General features: G+C 40.3%; 1 protein-coding gene and 1 long non-coding RNA gene across 4 annotated transcripts in view; one reads left to right on the top strand and one right to left on the bottom strand.

The window, feature by feature from the left end:
• LOC125975289 (uncharacterized) overlaps window positions 1-3,352 on the bottom strand; it is a 32,469-nt gene extending 29,117 nt beyond the window's left edge. Inside the window, exon 1 of the long non-coding RNA XR_007483923.1 lies at window positions 3,069-3,352. This is a non-coding gene — a long non-coding RNA (uncharacterized lncRNA). The remainder of the gene's footprint in view (window positions 1-3,068) is intronic.
• LOC125975285 (low-density lipoprotein receptor class A domain-containing protein 4) overlaps window positions 1-21,167 on the top strand; it is a 107,436-nt gene that overhangs the window by 66,984 nt on the left and 19,285 nt on the right. The window contains exon 1 of one of the 3 annotated variants that reach the window (XM_049730633.2): window positions 14,995-15,542. The exons of the other annotated variants lie outside the window; for them this stretch is intronic. Within the exon in view, the coding sequence (XP_049586590.1) occupies window positions 15,449-15,542 (94 nt within the window). The 5' untranslated portion in view covers window positions 14,995-15,448. Of the gene's footprint in view, window positions 1-14,994; window positions 15,543-21,167 lie in introns of those variants that run through there. 3 annotated transcript variants of the gene reach the window in all.

Genomic DNA, 21,167 nt, shown 5'->3' with positions numbered 1-21,167 from the left:
ATCTACATTTTGTCTCCCAGTAACATCTTGGTCACAGTGACGTGGGCAGAGACACTGCTGTTTCTATGGCGATAGACTGATTATAGGCTGTGGGACAGCAACCTCTCTTTATGGCCCAGATGTTGGTGGAACTGACTTAAATGAGAACAATATGTCAGATCCTTATACTGAGACATTTCAGACAGGCAATTTAGCAGTTATCGGTGCTCTATATGTAGATGGAAAAGCATCACTGAATACTATGCTAATGATTTGTTTTAGCATGTAGAAGATTGTTACGTGTCTGTCATGAGCTGCTAGGTCGTCAGTGGTAACTTCGATGGTAAATTTCCATCCATTGCTGAAAAAGACATTATCATAAAGTGAATGGCTAAAGACAGCATTGGTGCTGTTTGCCAAAATCCTAAACACAGTAAACAAAAATGAATTGGTGCACGTTTTTACACCGGGCGCCGAGCTACCAAAATAGTATTTGTTGGTTGTCAGAGAATGAGACATGATCAAGACCTTAAAAGTGTGGTCTTGAGATACAGGCCAGTCTTAAGTGTGACAACAAGATTTACTGGGATTTATTTTTGATGGTTGCCAAAACTGAGTGAGCTTTTATTTTTTGACTAAAGTCCCCAATTTACTGGAGAATAATTGGTGACATCACATCACAGCAAATAACTGCCCCATCCAATGTCTGTTAAATAGCAAGCTGGCTATTTTTGCTGCTTTGAAAGACCAACTGATTACATCCATTAAAATGCCCAATACTCTTCCACGCACAAAATGGCACATGAAACAGATTGGTGTGCACAAAGGGCTGTATTTTTTTTCCAGGTGTTAGTGCTGAGAGAAAAATGAAAGAAAGTGGACTTTACTCATTGTAAGAAATAATTCGAAAAGAGGGTAAAAGCTATTGCAGTCCCCTTTCTTTGAATGCAAGCCTTATTTATTGTGAATTAAATTGAAGTGGAACACAAAAAAACAGGAAGAGTCTGAGTTTGAAAAGTGGAGACGCAAAAGAGGGCAGGCAGAAATGTTAGATAAAGCTTTGAGAGGCTTAGAGAGGAAGAGAGCAGAATGAGGAGGAAGCGTGGAGGCAGAGAAAGTAGTCGGGGGGGTGCGGAATCAGAACAGAGAGAGATGCTCTGATAAGTATTGCGGGGAGGAAGTGGGGCTGTCAAGATAAAGACAAACTCAGACAGCGGGAGAAGGAGATTAGAGGCAAGTTTTGACATTTCGAAGAACGATGAAGGTGGGAGGGACAGCAAATAGACTGAGCAATGGGAAGAAGGAGGACAGAAGAGCAAAGGAAGTATTTTTTTCAGCGTACAGACCCAGAGGAAGTGCGGTTGGCTTTAACCGTAGTAGTAGCGTTGGCCGCTATGGAGTGCCAGGTCACTCTGGCTTTCCTTTTCTCACAAGCGAAAGCATGTCAGATAAATCTGACACAACAATAAAAGAATAAAAGTTTGCATATTTTGACATTTTCCTCAGCAATCATTCATTTGTCCTACTTTGAATGCCATATAAGACAGAAAGGCATTGATAGTGTAGCGAAAATATCACATAGCACAAATGTGGACAGATTGCTGTGACATTTTAAGAACAGATAACTGATAACGTCTTTCTTTAGTGCACATCAATGAGGCAACAGAGGCTCACTCCACTCTGGCTAATTTCTAAAACGGCAGCACGCACGCAAGCTGCATTGGGCTCGACTGTGGTAAATCTTTCCGGCATGCTTACAGTATGCTTCTCCTGCAACTCTACCGTTGTCCTTGGGAGTCTGGCTGCAGACCAATCTGGATAGTCTGGTCCTGATTATGTTCTGTTTGTCAGCAGCTGCACACTATGGGTGTGAGCGTGCTTTTATCACACATACAACAAGCGAATCCAAGTATTGAACGTTATTACAACATCAAACGAATTTCTTGAAGCTGTGGAATTACCTGTCTGTAGGAATGACGCATTTTGCCTTTACCAGAGTATTTCTTTTCTCTCCATTATTTTACTTAAGCCAAGCTGCTTCACCTCCCGTGAAGTGTTCTGCTGTTCATCAAGGGAGGCGCACTTTATTATTTGAAATCCAATCACTGTTTCTGATTCAAAAGATTTATTTTCCCTCTGTTACTTGTTTACACAAGGAGGTAGTAGTTCAAATTGTTTTGCCATCTTGGGTTGTTGAAAAAAACATTCTTGTTCTTTTCTATAAAAACACAGCAGAAAGTCCCATTTCATTGTTCGTTGAATAATGGAGTGAGGCCCTTGCTTTTTGATGAAGTGTCACTAGATTTTGACAAATTGTCAAGGCTATTAAATGTATTATGTTGTCTTCAGACAGAACGGCCCCACGCTGCTGGTAGAAGTTTGTTTGACTTTATAAAAAATAATGAGGTGAGGACAGGGCATTGTAAGATTTTTTTTTCTATGCAGTACAAGACAGTTCTGTGATGTTGTAATGTGTTTTTGTCAAATTAAAAAAAATCCCACAGGGATCCATTATGATTTCGGGGATTTTTGTCAGCAGTGCACCACAGAATTTGCATGTCGCAGTCTTCCTGCTTACATTTTACTTGGCAAATGGACTTCAAATTTAATTATTGACGAGATTGCTGACATTTTTTTCCAAATTTTCAGTGCCATTGACACTGAGAAGAAAACGCAGCACCTGCATTCTGCGTATTGCACTCCTCACAGTCGTACTGGCTTGATCAACACTTAGGAGCAAACACGTAGAACAGGAATGGTAAAAAGTGGTCTTGAGACTGGTTTCCAGACCAAGATCAATTTCAAGAACTACAACACTACGATAACCTACATTGGGGTAGATTCAGGCTGCATCGTTGACATGGACAGTATAAATCAATAAGTACAAAAACAAAATTACTCATCTACTGCATTGATGTGTGCAAATAATCAGACAAATATGTACAAAAAGTGAATTTACTGTCTAAATAATGTGGATCACTTAATTGATGTCCATTCATAGGCACAACATAAACTGCATCTAATCAAGTAATGAGTTTCTAATACTATACATTTGTGTGAGGTAAAGAGCAAAGAGGAGTGGAGCTTACATGCTGTGACTTGTCCTGCCCAAATCCAAAAAGCAGTCAGGGACTCTGCGGCCTCTCAGCAGTGCAGCATGACACAGCAACTAACTCAACTACCAAACAGACACACTCATCCCCGACCTGCCGTGTGCCTTTTCAACTAAAAGTAAGATAGCGTGTAAAATATCCAAAAAGTACAGGGGCAAAAACAGGATGAACAATGTTAGGATAAAAGAGGGAGAAAAACAGCGATGCAGATGAATTTGATCGTGGAAGTACATTGCGTGATTTGTTCTCCAGAGTGCTAGTGGTGCTAGCTGAGTGTTTTTGGAAACTAGGTCATTGTTCCTCCCACTCATTCTGTCTGATCCGGCACATGGATTTTTTTTTTTTTTTTTTATGCGCAACCCTCTTGTCCAGTCTGTTAGGGCAAATGAAAAAGTAAAAAGTGCGTATTGAAAGTAAAGCAATGTAACACGTGAATGCGTGGCAACGCTCTTGTACATTCAAAAACAGACAGATGCCCATTTTGACACCACACACACACACACACACACACACACACACACAGATTGGGGTGAGTTGAGTTCTGCTTCATGTTATTCAGTGTCTCCAGAAATGATCTTGCCTGCTAGCCACATGCTGACACTTCAACTTTTAAATATTCAGCCTATTGACCAGACTGAATTATTACTAACAATACCAAAAGAGAAGCAAGGCAAGAAGAGAGCTGTGCAGGGAGTGAATTGCCAGAAAAGAGCGGAAAGCAGCAAAAGCAAGAGAGGATGTGGAGAACGTCGGAGTTGAGGGCAGGAAATGAGGCAAAGAAAGGAATTGAGGAAATGGGGGAGTTTGTCCAATGAAAATCATTCAGGAATCTGAGACAATAAGGAAACATTTTATGTCTTAGCATTCTTAGGGAGATGAGGGTGCAGTCTTTTGAGTTCCCCAAAACTTCATTTTGCACTCTGCAAAGGCTCTTATAAAGTATGTCTACATCACTGAGATAGAATATATTGAGAGGTTATGTTATCCTGTTTGTAGCTTGCACTTGTGCACCCACTGAAGCAAATCTGAAGATGGCCATTTGTTGGATTTAACTATCAGACAGAAGGCCAAATGCATTTTATTTTGACACTGAAAGCTGCAACATTCAACTCGGTGACCTTAGCACATGAGCTGATGGGCTCACTGATTTAGATTTATTCATTGGTTTGTCTGCTCTGGAATTTCCACTTCTTTTGATTTATTTTTCATATTGAGGGAGTCCTTTTGAATTTTGCACACATTGATTAAGTGCAATTCATCGTTGATGCATCTGAATATATGTTAGTACCATTTTATTGAAAAAGAGCGAAGACAAAGAAGAGTTTATCACAATTGACTTTGACTACTGACTTAATGACACCCTGGAATGGTCACCAGCCAATCGCAAACTGACAAGCATAAATACAAATTTCCTTTGGAAATGGCTTTTATTCTGCAAGTCCACTGCATGCCTGCTGATAAAGTGTCTTTATGGTGGTCTCTCCACACTAACCCGGACCTGCACTAGCCTATTCCACCCTGTCCCGCTGAGTTGGGAGAAAGGAAATAAAAACCTCCACGACACTGCGCTGCAGAGGGGAGAGAGATTTATTACCTGACCCGTGCTGCCTACTGGGACACTATTGACTCCGCTGGCCCTGTGATGCTCCGACACACAGACACATATAAGCAAATGGATGGCTGAGTGGGGGGAAACAGTAAAGTAAAATAAAGAGGTGAAAAGGAACACATTAAATAAGATGAAAGGTGTACACAAATAAAAAGTAAATAAAATGTTTTTTTTTAAAAAAGGAAGAAAATAACTAAAATATTGTTTCAATGTTACAACTTTACAACAAAGACACATTTTAGTTCCATGCTTATAAATTGTTTAATAGTACTGTAACATACAGTATGAATAAATAACTCATATTAAAATAGCAATTTAATATATCCTGATTTATGATTATAATGGGGCGGCTGGTAAGCACGTCTGCCTCACAGTGCAGAGGTGACGGGTTCGAGATATATATATATATATATATATATATATATATATATATATATATATATATATATATATATATATATATATATATATATATATATATATATATACATACATACACGCACGCATGCATGCACACACACACGCACACATATATGTCACAACAATGAAGCAGATAAGGTAGAAGTTGAAAGATACATCTCCACACACACCTTAATGTCCTGGAGAGGCGGGAAAATGGAGATGAAAAAAAGTGTGCACCACAGATGCCATACACATGCACACTAACACTCACTAATCTGTCATGCCAACAAAGGAAGGCAAGCTTGGGCTGCATTTGCATGACAAACTGGCCCTGCTAGGTTGATTGAAGACAAAACAATTTTAGAAGACAGGCTGACTGTGTGGTATGGTGCCTACCACCTCCGGGTGGGCCTCATGACCACCAATTGGAGTGTTTTTGTGTGTGTGTGTCTTTGTGTCTCATTGATCTGCTTGTGAGTGTAAATGCGCATAGCATTCTGAAACATAAGGTGGTAGGGGGATATGGGATTTAGTTTGATGGCAGGGAAACTGAATTCATAGGATTAGAGTGTGTCACGCTGCAGCTGCGTTTGTGTGAGTGTATGAAGTTTAAAGATGTGGGCTCCTTCAGAATATGGAGAGCAGAAATGCATGTCAAAGCTTGCATGTAAAGAGCACAGTTTGGCTATGTTGGAGCATGTACCGTCTCACCCACTAGAGTGCGAAATGGAGGAAAATACCTTGGAGACGAATAAAGGGATAGAAAAGTAGGCTGGTTTACTTTGAACATAAAAGTAGGTACTAGAGGAACAACTGGCAGTGTCCTATAAAAACAACGGGAAGACTAGTGATTTATATGATGACCTGTATATATGTATGACTGGCATGGTGTTTAGTAATTCCTGCTCATATTTGCTAAAATCACAAGCTACTAACCTCTTAACGGGTTGAATTATATTTTAACAAAGGTCCTCTTATTTGGCAGCAGATTGACAATTTTTGCATCTATTGAACTTCTGAGTTTTTTGTCAGCTGCTTGAATTTTCCTCAAGGATGTCGGAATAGTTTCGCAAATGTGCTGTTTGGATGTAAACTGTCTCCCACTCTCATGCTAGAACTTGGCTGGAAGATTGGCCAAAGATTCCAGACGGTGTTAAGGTCAGGAGAGAATGGCGGCCGCACCATGCGTTGCCAAATATTGCCAATTATTGCTTATGTGCACTTACTTAAGGTCTCTCATAATTAGCAATCATAGTTTTGTTTGGTGTTGTCTGCATTGTGGTTGCTGTAACTTTTTAATTAACACGAGATAATTTTACGTCATCCCGCAGTAACACAATATGCAACGGTTTATCGTTACTTGCAAACATGAATTCATTTAGGATGCTGCACTGAACATTAGATTTAGTTGGTGGAAAACGTATTAAACAAACTTTAATAACTTAGTAATATAATGTAGCCTTTTACCGACTATAATGGGCAAAGCATCATTACAAACAGGAATGATACTCAAACAGATTTTGTCTTGTGTGTGTATAATTGTGTTTTCAAAAATGCTCCCATTAGTCATTGCAGAGGCATAATGATTTCATCAGGCTCCGGATGCATTAAAATGAGAAGGATAAAATGAGAATGGTGAGTATCAAAACAGCTTCAGGGTTTTTTTCTGCTAGTGACAAATCCCTATGACTTGACTTCTACTACAGTACATTTGCGTATGTGTTTGTGCGAGTCTCATTAGTACTAGGTTAAGGGGGGTTAGTCATCGCAATGGCAGGTTCATTAAATATCTCAAAGCCCACCGTGGACATGGCAGGGTTGGAAACCCCTACTGTTCATGTAATTAATGTGCCTACTTCGTGCCCATGTTAAGAGCCTCTGTGGACGAGAGTACGTGTGTATGCGCTTCGCATTACCAGCATGAATGTGTTGGTTAATGAGTTGTGTGTGTGTCTGTGTGTGTGAGTGAGTGTACACATGGTATGTGCGTGCATGCGTTTAAGCCTGGGTGGTAGATTTTTCTACACAGTTAGGGGACAAGGAACTGTGACTGGGGTGAGCCTCCCTACTGAGTGAGAAAAAGAGGGGAGAGATTAATGAGCGATGAAGATGATGATGACTAAAAGGGGTGCTGAGATTCTTCCAAAGGACTCCTTTCATGATTAATAATGAACATGTTTATCTCATTCTGCCAGATCTGTCCATCTAAACAAGTTTTTCTTTGTTGTTTTGGAGATTATTGTGATGGATTTTAAGGCTGGTATGGAAGATTTGGGTGTATGATCCAAAAAGGAACTGGGTGCGCAGTGAACGAATCATGTCACGGTTCAAATTATTACATATTTAAAAACGAAACAAAGCAAAATTAACTTAACTGTTGAACAAAAAAATAAATTAGTATTGTGTGCGAATCTGTAACGGGATATCAAAATGTATGGTGGATGTAAAGTTGATCACTGCTTTTGTTCTTCAGAGCGTGAACACATTGCAGGAAGGATGAATTCCTATGTTATTGAAGACATTTTGAAGGAGAACGTAAGACCATTTGTTTGTCGATTGAAGGGTTATGTAACAAGGTCTCAAAAAAGCTTAGGAGTGGGCCACCTAGACATCAACCCAATTGAAATGCTTTTGCATATCCTCAAGAGAACGATTTAGACATCAGAAGAATATTGCTCAACTGAAACGCTTTCTTAAGCCCTTTTGCAATCTTATCAAAGCTGATTTTAGTGCCATCTCAACACCAATATTAGGTGTGAAGCGTAGCTCGGTTGAACTAACTACCAATTCAAAGCGTGTTCAGTGACAACTATTTCATCTCTGTTGAAAAGTATTCCCAGCTGACTGCATGTCCTGCGAACGGAACGATACAAAATATAACGCATTGCTTGCGGAACTGAAAGATGTGCTGGATGGTTAGCTCAGCTAAAGGCTAACAAATCACATATAGTGTCATGTTTCCTCGCCAAAGTTTGCTTCATGGATAATAAAATGGAATTCCTTTTGGTTATATGAATAGATGACAGCCATGATAATTATTCAAATTTGTCCAATCCTTGATGTTAATTGTGCTTGTCTATACATTTCAATCCCTGCAAATGAAATACAGCAGCCAAATATAGGTAGCGTCAATGTTGTCATATTCTTGGTTCTTTGCCGTTATGGAGTGATTGGATGACTTCCCTGTTGTCCTTTGTAGGCTATAACTACTGTAAAGAGAAGCTGGAGGGAGGCCGGGTCCCTGCCAGGGAGGGACCCTCGCTGGCCTGGTACAAGCTGTCAGATTCCCGTTTGTGCTGCAGAGCCGTAGGATGCAAAGAGGCAGGCAGTAGGGAATGCTGGCTCGGCCGAGACTAGCTGTCAGGGGCAATGTTGTTTATAAACTGTATGCTGCGAGAGCCACCCTGGAAGCTGACAAAGCTATGTGGTATGGCATGTGTTTGAGATCCACGCATTTCGCTAAGGGGTCCAAAGGAAGCGGCTGTGTTAGTGTAGCTTGCACATTCCTTCTAACCTGAATTTTTCGAAGTTCTGCCAGGGTGGTAGCGGGTTAGTTGTGCTGCAACATGTTCCCGCTAACATCCATCTGTCATTCCAAGCACTGAGCCCAGCATCTCTCACCTAATGCAATGTTTTTATTATATGCCTCAATATGGGCGCTATAGCACTTAGTGTGATATGACCAGACCGGCAGAGAAGAGGATTTCTTGGAATGTTTGGATCTGTTCAACTCGTTCATAATGAGCATCCATCTGTTCTGAACCTGCTGCCCTCACTGGCTGTAGCTTATGTTATGACATTTGTAGATTGATGTAAGAGAGATTACATTAACACGCAGAGAGAATCTTTGTTAGGATAAAAATCATTTGACTTGGAAAAGATAACAGCAGTCAAAAAAATCCGAATTGTGTTTGAGGCAACGTTTACACTATGTTTGTTCCCAATGGCCACGGCAGGCCAACGTCGACAAAACGAAAGACAAGACAACAGACAATGCCATGAATGCCCTGTGACCATGTTGTAACGGTCCAAATCTAAAAATGATTTGCCAGTGTTGCCATGGTGCTGATAGTCAAAGGACATTAAGGCACCCAAAGTTGACATCATAACTTGTGGGAATGGAAACATACTGTCTGTGACTTGTTTTGTTATGAACCCATCCTGTAAAATCCATCCATCATCTGAACCGCTTTTCCTCACAAGGGTAAGTTGGAACCTATTCCAGTTGACTAACCCTAACCCTAACCCTAACCCTAACCCTAACCTTGAACTGGGTGTCAGCCAATTGCAGGGAACGCATAGATCAACAACCATTCGCATTTGGAGCGCTCAATCAGCATGTTTTTCTAATGTAGGAGGTTTAACAATTTCATGGTTATTTTTGTGTGATTTCATACCAACAAATTGGCCATGCAATATTTATTCTGCTAATACAGCCAACTAACAATGCAAACTTTTCTTATTTGTACTGAAACGGTTTCCTCTGGTGGCTGTGCTTGCTGTAACATGATGCTACCACGATGCTTCACCATGATTAAGGTCCTAGCCTAGGCCTATAATTTTTTCAGGAAGTATAAGTACATTTTCCCACATGCTTTTGTGAGACTTTTTATGTTTTGATTGGTCTTTTTTATTATTTTTGAAGTTAAAGGCTTTTTTACATCGTGTAGAAAAATAGTACATGTGAATCCCTTGAGCTACTTTATTGTTGTTATAAGCCTCTTGGCAGTTTTGACTGAAACTTGTTTTATGGTGATTGCACCTTCGACTTGGTACTGACCTTGTTTGCAATAATTGTGGCGTAGCAATGCTTTGGAAATTGTTTCCTGACTCTCTTCTTTAAAGAAACGTTGACATACTTTGTGATGTTTACAGACTGAAATCTTATTTAAAAACATACCTTTAGCCTCTGGTTTTCAACCTTGGATGATTGTTTGTCCTTGTGTATTTGTATTGTTTCACTTGTATTGTTTCTTGTGGTTATTTTCTGGTGTTTTATGTAATTTGTTACTGTGTTCTACAGCCTTAAAGTCAACAGTGTTTGGAATCGATAGTCTTAAAACAACTTGTCATCAAATGCTTTTTCATCAAATGCAAAATGAACTTTGCGGTTTCCTTTTTTTCTTTCTTTAACACTTAAGATTTGTCATCGCTCATTCACTAAGTAATCACCAGTATAGCATTCGGATTTGAAGCTACACGGCTAGAAATGATTAAATCTTGTAAATGCCATAATTAAGTTTGCCAGGGCACAGGCTGAATGGTGGTCATGAGACTTCACACTAATGTGATTTCTCTGAAGTTGCTTTCCAACAGATATGTCATCATATTGGTATTTTGTCTTTTAATGTGATTCAGGGTGTGAAGTCGTGTTGTGTACGGTGCTGCTGTGTTTGCTGTCTGCTGCGGTGAATGACCTAATGCTTTGTCATGTTTGCCTTACCGAGTCTCTGATTTTCGTTCTTTGAATCTCATCTATTGAACTTGATAAACAGTGAGTCATTAAGTCCCTGCAATGTGACAGGAAATTGTATTAGGTAAGTTTTTTTGTAGTCTTTATTAATTAATGGTGGTTTGTTCACTGACTACATTTAACCTTGTGCAACCAATCATTTTTTACGTGATGCCTTTACTAGAAACATCCCCAAATAACTGGTTTGTGACAAAGTTTTTCTGTATAAGTTTTGAATTTGTGAATGTGTCTTTCAAGGCAAAAGGAATATGCAATGAAATCCAACTTGATTGCATACTAAAATCTCATTCGTTTTGACATACACGGTTTTGTTAAAAAAAATTTTTTTAAAAGTGCGCTTTTCTGAGCACACGTGTATGTGCACTTGTAACTCTTGGGACGGAGTCTTAACAGCAGGAGGCTATAACCTACGTTGTCCACACTCTGTGATCACCACTGTTTATAGCTGCATAAAACTCAGTCTCGCGCACGCACACACAAACACACACACACACACAGCACAGCAGACATCCTTGTTCCCTCTGTTTGTATCTCTTTTACCCTCACTTTTAAACACGCTCACACATTTATAGCCGCTGTCTGTCTCAGAAGCTGTGTAATTATTGCCGTCTGGTCTGGGGCTCTTATCAGTATTGTGACAGAAATGGCCGACAAATACACACACTGACACTTCATGATATACACATTTGCTGTCTCTGCCACCCTTTGTCTATATATTTTTTTTTTGTTCTTGTCCTCATTATTTGTTGACTTTTCCAGTCTTGACCATGTTCTGTGTTTCCTATGAGGCAGTTAGGGTGAGGTGGTGAGTCAGAGCTCAACCTGCCAAGCCATGTGCCAATTCAGGAGATTGGCATTGAAGCCAGACATGAGCTCATCGGCCCAGCTGGGCAGACAGCCCATTACAATGCTCAGCAGGGCTCTACCACAGGGGTGCAAAGAGCTCCATACATGCTGATGCTCCACTCTCTCTCTCTCTCTCTCTCTCTCTCTCTCTCTCTCTCTCTCTCTCTCTCTCTCTCTCTCTCTCTCTCTCCGTGTTCCTCCCTTCCTTCCTATTTGTCATCGTGTCTTCTTTTCTCCTCTACCTCTGACTTTGTCTCTTTCTTGATGAGTTTTCCATGTCCTTTAAACTCAAAGCGATACATGCTGCCACGCCTGCCAATCTCTTTTTTCATTCTCCTGCACGATTTTACTTCAGAAGAAGCTGAGGTGTCATTGCAGTGGTGCCTGCGGCAAAAAGAGAATGGGGGGGATGTTTTGTCCAATGAAAAGGTGGATGCAAGGTGTGTTTCTCTTGAATTGTTCTTGAGACCCACATAGACGGGTGGGAATGTGCATCCTTTTGGGAATAAAACAAAATCATTAGTCTAGGCTAGGCTGGTGTGCACGTGTGTGTGCTTGTCTGTGTGTGCGCCCATGCGTGCATGTGTGTTTGGGTGTATCAAACACACCTGTAGAAACAGGATATGATAGCCCTGTAGCCAGACAAGGGCAAGACACAGCAAATATGATGTGGCATGCCAGATGTTTTTATTGAACGTGACTCCCTGGTCTGCAATCGAACTGTCTGGAGAGGCTTGTATTTTCCTCAGCCCTCTGCTGAAGACGTAGAGCTAAGAGTTCAAGCTTCAACATTTTGTTTCGCTCCGTTCATTCTGGTCTCTGCAGCTGTTCAGCTTTGTCAGCCAGGAGATGGATGGAGGTTAATTCATGAATATCATAAGGCGAGGTGACTGTGCATTTAAGGCAATGGCAAAAAGACCCATCATACTGCGGTGTTTTATCTCTCTTGCTAATATGTATTTTGCATTTAAAGATTGCACCTGGGCATTGCAAATCAACTTGCCATTTGATATTATTGTGATAGCCAACATTAGTGATTATGCAAGTGATTTTGATCCGCTTCTGTGCCAATTATTTGTTTAAGTACCACCTCGAAAGACTATTTATGAAGCTTTCCAGTGCATCAAAACATGTAGACATACAGTAACGTGTGTAGACAATATTTTTTTTAAATCTTTTTTTATCAGAATTTTGATAATTACACTCATCTGTTGTTGAAGTCCCTGTATTTGGAATATTTAAAATATATATTAATTTGCCATGGTAAACAAATCATTTTTGTCTGTGCATTGGGACACATTTTTTACAGTATTTCATCAAATCCCAAGATTTCACATCACAAATGTTAATTGCATTACGACTGTATTTTGTACATGTAGTTTTAATGTTTTGGCAGACTTCACCACAATAAAAGTTTCCTGTTTATGTTTGGTAGCATTTAGGATTAATCAAGTTTAACTTGTTTAATTCGTCCTTGCTCCCTTTTTTAAGGCGCTTTGCTCATTGTGTAGGAACAAAGCGGACAAAATGTTAGAAACACCATAAAATGTGTTTTTATTCTCTGTTTGACACTGTATTGACATTAAATTGAGGTTAATTCACATTTAAAGAATAATGTAAATTAAACTTGAAGTACAACTGCACAGCATCCCAACAAAAATTGTCAACTTCAAATGGATACAGTATTGTAAAAACTCCTCATAATCCTTATTCTTTTGAATTATGACTCATTTCATTTAGAGGTTGTTTGTCTGACTTTCAGTTTCTGCTCATTTGCCATTTGAACAACTTAATGATATTTTTTTTCAAACGCTGAATCATAGTCATGTTGAAACAAAAACCTAGCATGGACGTATAAACATCCATTCAATGCCAGTGAACAACCATAAAAAATTGTGCAACTAGTAAGATTTGTTAAATTGCATATTTTTATGTGCACCTCTTTTTTGACATAATGTGGCAATAAGTGGAAAAATATAAACAAGAATACAAAGACAACAGAAACTGTCAGTTTTTAGTCAGTTGGCAATTCTGGGAGAATTAATTCACCGTTTTCAATCACAAGATGGCGCTGTAAATTGGTGTCACCCACCACACACTACTTGGGCTCAAACCCAGACCCCCTCAACCCTTGCTATTGTTCTTTGAAAATTGTGTATGCATGTGTGCACGTAAGCGTGTGTGTGTGCGTCTGTGTGTGTGTGTCCGAAGATGCAGTCATGGAGGAGGGTAGAGGAACCAATAGACGATGATGCATTTGGTATTCAGGAGGGCCTGGTATTTATCTGTCTGCTGGCTGTCTAGTCTGGTCTGGCCTGTTAGTGGTGTCACACTGCATGCTCCCTGGGGGACTAAATTGACGCTCCAGACAGACTGTGCGTAGCTGAGTGTGCGTGTATTGTTTAGTGGTGTCGGGGTATTTGTGAGTAGTCAATTTGAGAGAGAATGCCTGGAATATGCACATGAAGAGTTATACACTGTATAGATAAATATTTAATGATCATGGTTAGTGTTGCAACACTTATTTAAAGTGTATTTATTTTGCTAGCTGGAGGTCCATTGCATTTTACTGCTGTGTAAAAATAGCAATCCAACAGAGTAAAGACAGTTTTTGAAATATTTAGCATTTGTACTATTGCGATAAGACTGTTATTGTCTTTCACAGGATGAAAAAAACATGTCCTTCTGTCTGTTAGGCTTTATTTCTTGATCCGCTTCTGTGCCTATGATTTGTTAAGTACCACCTCTAAGGACTATTTATGTCTTTGATAACCTACTGGTCGAAAGTGGCCTTCAGAGTCTGTAAGATTTAAATAACCCAGTTTGTTTTTAAGACTGCTGATGGTACTGTATTTGTACAGTCTGTGCGCTTAGATGCAGCCTTTTGCAGCGGGCCTCATTCAGAGGGGATATGGTGGGGGTAAAGGGTACATCGGGGGTCACGCCTCTCCGTAGCACATGTGGCCCTGAACCACAAGACTGGTGCGGGGGTCAACTCAAGGTTAGCTTCTTCAAAGGCCTACTTCATTGGTTGAGGCCAGCCAAAACAAGGGAGTGAAACTTGAAGCACTCTTCCCTCCCCCCCAAAAACACACCAGGCTAGCCAGCCCTCTTCTTCCTGCTCCCCTCTGGTCTGCTCACCCAGAGCCATTGTCAACCACCACCCGCACGTCTGTTTCTCTTCTGACTCAAGTCAACGCTTTCAACCACCACCTCCCCCCTTTCCCCTGGCTAGTCAGACACACACACACACACATGCTTGCACATGTATTACTCAGTCCTGGCCTTTCTCTATTGTCATCTACATGTTGCTGCTTACAACTTTATTTCTTATACTGCATGCACATAACATGTGCACGTACAAAAATTTTAAAAGGTCAGATTGTAGCCATATCTTACCTTACATGTAAAAATATTTATGATATTTTTAAATGCGTCAGTAGATATGTATTTGAGACTGTATACTGAAAACAAGAGATTACTGCAATCATCTCAATATTTTCCACGAACAAAGTTTGATAAAACGATCAATGGAAAACTGTGCACGATCGTTGTTTGTATGTCGTGTAAATGCACTTTACTTTCGTGTACTTGGCAGTTTTTCTAAGAGATTTGTCTCATGTCCAAGAAGGCAACAGTGCGGTCCTCCTCTTGAGTATTATGATTGGTCAGCGTAGCTGTCAGTTAGTGTGGGCGGGGTTAAACCCAGTCTGCTCTCTCCTGGTCTAGTTCGAAGACAGCTGCTCGCGGCGGCGGCGGAGGAACTGCAAGAACTGCATAATGCAAAAGCTGCAAGAAATGGCTTAACCTGAATTTGGCAAACAATTCACTTTCCGAGTCCATCCGAGAGAAAATGGCGTGAGAAACACCTTGGAAAATACGGGCAAAACTGACGCGAGTCAGCCGAAGCTGCGGACTCTGCTGCCGCTGCCTGGAAGTTTTTCGTTGTTTGCCCGTCGGGGCTCCCCGACGGTGGCGGCGGCGGCGGCTCTCTTCCCGGAGCGGTGTCCCGGTCCACCGAGCCCCATGCAAAACCTAACAGCTCCTGGCGGCTCCGGCAATTCCAATGTCACCTGCTCCTGCAACTGTACCGCTTCCCAGCCACAGGGAATGGAGATATGTGAGTATCGTACTTGCCGTTTTTTTCCCCGTGACCTTAAATCCGGCCCTGCAGAGACCATTGGAGTGCCTAATCCGTTTTATGTACACTTTCAAGTGTGGTGCAGTTTGACACGAGACGAAGAAACCGGTTCGTTTATTATTACTGTCTAATAATTTGTCTTCTCAGAAAAATTGCTACTTCAATTTCCTGTGCGTCAGCGCAATACAGTAGAAACTTTAAAGCTTTGTGACAATTGATATTTATAATGGCTTTTGATGCGGCTTTCAAGTTTTATGAAGTCAGAAAAAAGGGTGACGTTATTTTTAGCTCATTTAGTATAGCAGGCACTTGCAAGCAGAGAGGTCTCCAGTCACAATAGCCTATTAAATGATTAATGCCTTGGTTGACGTTTTGCACACATTACTGATGAGATATGTTTTAAGACAAGCAACTTGACAGCTGTTTTGTCTTACGGCGGGTTGTTTCTATGAATTACACCCTGTTTAGCTGACATCTGCGCACATAGTATAAGTATAAGGGATCCCTGCACAGGGTTAAATAGTTGGCAGTCAGCACTAACAGGAAACGCTGCAATGGTATGATATGTCTGTCTGCTGTCTGAGTAGCCCACGGAGAAACTGTCATTATCAGCTCGGCTTCAATGTTCCCTGTTAGATCCACTGCAGATGCTCCTTTATTTACGACTGAGACAGAACAGACCAGATAGGACAGTCAGTCACACAATGTAGTCAAAGACAAACACACAAGAGGTAAGTTCCCAACCAGGCAGATAGATGAGAACCATTACAAAATGATGAACAACACGTACAGAAAAGCTCCAGACAGACGGGCAGACTTCCAGTCATGTGTTATTTCCACTAGGGCAAAGGCCAAGCTCGGGCAACGTGTGGCGAATGCAGGATATTAGATTTAGATTTGGCAGCAGAGTGTGGCTGCAGTGACGCCACACTGTAACCAAGAAGTGTGTGTTTGTCTGGCACACTGACTCATGGCTCACCTGGCACTGACCGGCCATGTCGCGTCATCCAGTTTATTGCTTGCCACGTGGGGGAAGTCAGGGATGCAGGTAAAAAAGGGCGAGTCCAATTAGATCCGTTTCATTTACTCAAACTTTTTATTGTGTAGCTTGGATCTTTTCATTTATGACCGCAGTCTGACAAATGTTTTGTTTTTCCATAAATCTAATAACTCCTCGTTGATATTTTCATTGCATCTTCTTGATCATATCATACGCTCACTTGCTCCTTTTTGCTCCTCTTATTTATTTCTTGTGTTATTTATTCATTATTTATTCAGCACGCTGTTGTTTACTTGTTTACTTGATTGTGTCTATTGTGGGCCATGTCTTGTCACCGTGGGATAGCGGGGAACGAAATTTCGGTTTCTTTGTGTGTCTTTGGCATGTGGAGAAATTGACAATAAAGCTGACTTTGACTTTGATATTAACACATTACTATTGACGATTTCCATTTAGTCACTGATGTATAAAAAAAAATGTCTGCAGCCTTGTCTAACAGGGTTTGCAAGGCTGAATAATGTAGCTCATGCTCTGCTGAATTCTTTACTTAAGACAAGCTATTCCATCTTTTTTCTTTTTCTGAGCTGAATATGTATACATTTGTTAAACACTCGATACATCCAACTTAAATGGCTCACATTATCCTTTTTACTTGAGAGTTTGCAAAGATGGCTGTGCTAACCCTAAACCGGAAAAGGGTAAGCCCCAAAAGCCCCAGAGCACATGATGTCATGGCGTTTTATTCAAAGAGGCCATTAAATCGCATGTAAAATACATCCTTATTTTTATAGCAAGGAAGTTATTAGTTGAATTTAGGATTCAGTCTGCTGACTTGATCGCTACTACATGACACTAAAGACAACTTCCAAGACACTTTAGACAAATTCTGAAAATGAAAAAGACCCCCCCCTTTTTAATCGATCGATGCATTTACGGCACAGTGTTGACTTCGTTCAGTTCCACACTGCTCACATCACTTTGGGGCGGTGTGTTTCGTAGCTAGAATCAGTGCTATGAAAAAAAAAAAACACATTAAATACTTGGCTAATGGCTCTTAACCACCGGGCTTAGCAACACTGCAGAAAAGTATGATGATGAATAACCGCAGCACACATAGCTAAGTCACAACAACAACAAGTCACGTCAATGTAATATCCACCTTAGTTTTTCGCAACCTCGTCAGATGATAAATTTGACCAATGAGGGATCATCAGTGGTTTATGTCAACCACATTTTGCTCAGCACCCCAGCTGAACAGGTTCTCGAAATAGTAATACCTGCTTTTGCTAATGGAAAAAAATAGAGTAGAGTCAGGTCAAATCAAATAAGAACAGCCAATTGTCAAATACATGCTAGTGATTTTCAACCTTTTCTAAAAAAAATCATGTCATTTTTTTTTTTTTTATGTGTAGTATTATCAATCTGTCACTTAACCAGCCCTGTCAGTTACAAGAATTATTTTGTCATACTGTCCAGGAAAGAGAAACCAAAAAGCAAATGTGAAATGAAAATTTTTATACTTTACATTTAAAAAAAAAAAAAAAACGTTTGGAGATGACAGAAGACTGAATCAACCTTAGTAATATATTTACAAGTATTTCATCATGCATTCTGTGAGTGTTCGTCTTAGTCACAGCGATGTATATTCTCTTTGAGGAAGGGGGTCACCGTGTTGCTGTGCCTGAATGTGCCTCTGTGTTTGTAACCCGTCTGCAGTCAGGGCCAGCCAGCTTAAATGGTCTGATCAGTTCTCCTGCGTGTAAATAGTGTTTGTGTGTAGGTGGCTGCAAGGTCATTGTTCAAGTGCCCCGGGCCAGCGCACGCAAATGACGACTTGTTGACGCTCACTGGAAAACGTACAAAGAAACACACAAAGGATAAATGCGCGCACATTTGCACTTGGACAGACATTCAATTACACACACGCATGGAGGAACTGTAGTTAGAGTCAATATTTACTCTTCTGTCTACAGCCAAGCAAGTTCACAATAATTTGGGGGTTTTCCCCTCAATCCTTGAATTGCTTGCTGATGTGCTGCCGATTTTAAATCGGGCTATTGTCTTTAGTCAGATGAATATATTTCACTGATGGGCTTTACAGATCAACTTAGATATAGACTTAGATCAATAGATATATACACTATATTCCTTTGAGAGCTCCCAAGTTCACATTGCAGAATGGTACCTGATTCAGTCTGACACCGACAGTAAGCCGAGTAAAAGATTTGTCATAGTGAATAGTATTATGAAGCACTATGAAGTTGACCTGAAGGGTTTGGAATTTCCTGTCATTGGAAGATGCTGTTTACATTGGCGCTGTACAGACTTCTAAGATGTACTGCCAACAAATATCACCTGGGCAATTGTAACTGAGATTGATCAAATCTACAGTACAAAGAAAACTGTAGTCTAGTCTTAGTAAAGGCTTTATGTATCCCAAAATGAAGTTTTGATGCTGATTTAAGAAAAAATACAGTGTTTAGTTTTTTTCTGCCACATCAGGTTATTTTCATTTTATCTTTTGAAGTTTGACCTTTAAAAGCTTGGGTTCGAGAATAGGTGAATCCGCGAGTGCCGAGCCAGAGGCTGCAGTTGTAAATAAGAACTTGTTCTTAATTGTTTGCCTGGGTAAATAAAGGTTAAATAAAAAATAAATAAAAAGAGGTAAGCCAGAGTTCACTGTTTCCTCAATCGTTAATGACTATTGATTTGAAAGCGTATTTGGGAGCGGCAACGCTGCTTCACCAAGGTGGTTAATGTGTTCAATTAGTTTTTAACCAAAGTTAAAAAAAAAAAAAAAAAAAAATAGCTACTTGTTGCTGGAATTCGCTTTTGGACTTGACATGATCAAGTTTCCAGGTTTCCTTCAAGACATCTCCCAAGTCATCACAAAATCAACACCAACCACTGATCTTTTGATTACAGTAAGTTCTGTTATATAACTCTTATGTTACCATTATATAGTTTATTTTATAGCTACATGAAAATAAGTAATTGAAACTATCTACCCAGTTTCTATTAAGCTTTTCTTGCTGACCAGCCACTTAAAGGGCGTAATGACAACTATTTTGTATAAACCTCAGCATCACTGTGTCCTGTAGCACACGGTAAAAGAAAAGATCATCGGTGTCTGCTCTCTCGCCTCCCCGCTAGACATTTATCCAACCTGACCACTCGGATCGCAGGTGACCCCACTCACCCATCCCATGGCCTCTTCTGACTGCTACCATCAGGAAGGAAAGGTCAAAACTAGCAGACTCAAACAGAGGTTCTTATAGCAGGCGGTCGGGATCGACCATATTGATTGTAGTTTTGATAATCTAATGTACATGTTTTAAACAGTTTAGTTAATTTATTACAGCACTGCAGGTCTATCATTTCAGGATTGTTGTATGTCATGTACGTATGTGTAACACATCTGACAATAAAGTCACTTGAACTTGAACAAACTAGTTTATCAAACTGAATTTTGATTTTTATCGCCTTGCTGAAAGAATACAACAACACATCTGTTCCTGTTTGTTTTTTTGTTGTGCGTTAAACCAAAAACCGGAAAGTGGTGTTTGTGATGCATAATAATCATCTGCTGTTATTTTACAGACAATAATTGCAATTGGCTCTGTATGTCTTATTCAGAATGACGAGGTAAAGTATTACCTTTTTTTTTGTGTGTGACTGAAAGAGAACAAGGAGAATGTTGGCTTTTAAATCAAAGTGGACCATTATTTCCAAAGAGACGGTACAGATTGTTTCTGTGCACTTGTTCAGAGTAGGTCAGTTTAGCTTTAACAGTCCTATCTAGTAAGAAGTGAAATTTTTGTGTCCTTCCTGTCGTGGGTTCACCGACACTCCATAACACTATAAGCATCAATAGCACCCAGCCACTCTGGCTGCTGGGATTCCCTTTGTGTCTCGATTCTGCACCCCCATCCAACACGCACACAATAAATGCCCTTGGGACCCGGGAAGCAGATTTTGTAGTCGTCGTGTTTTTGAGACAGGCCGTCCATCAAGTGTTATGGTGGGCAGTCAGTGGATGGGATTGGGGAGTTTCCTCACATCTGTTTACTCACAGTTTAAGAGTTCAGGCGAATGAATCAATGTGCTGCGCATCTCATGACTACAGTTTTGTGGATGCAATGCCAAAGTGTTGCACTCCAGATGCATGTTGACTATAAACAAGAGCACAGGGCTGGTTTTTATTAGGTGGGGGGTCTTTAGTTATTTTTTTGGCTTCACGAGCTGATTGTCTTCGCCCACCACAGAATTCAGCAAAATGTATTAGAGCATTCTTATTATGCTATTTGTTCCCTGTTTCACTGCATTGACAGTTCAAAACATAAAATATTTAAAAAATCAATTTAATACACTACCCCGCCCACTGGTTTTTCACTCACATTTTCTTACATGTTCAGAGAAAAATGCAAGCGCAGTAGATTTCAGATTTCATGTATGGGCATGTTGTGTTTTTGGGGTTGACTTTGGATTTTGAAGAAGCTTAATTTGTCAAAGGGAGGAGGCATTGTTGACAAGAATCACTTCAAGGATTTAACAAGGGAGTTAATGGGGTACATCTTCAGAAGCATATCAATGATATCTTTTGT

This window comes from Syngnathus scovelli, chromosome 9 (assembly GCF_024217435.2).
Source record: "Syngnathus scovelli strain Florida chromosome 9, RoL_Ssco_1.2, whole genome shotgun sequence".
NCBI lineage: Eukaryota > Metazoa > Chordata > Actinopteri > Syngnathiformes > Syngnathidae > Syngnathus > Syngnathus scovelli.
The sequence above is the reverse complement of the archived record's forward strand: the minus strand, read 5'-3'. Positions and strand labels throughout refer to the sequence as shown.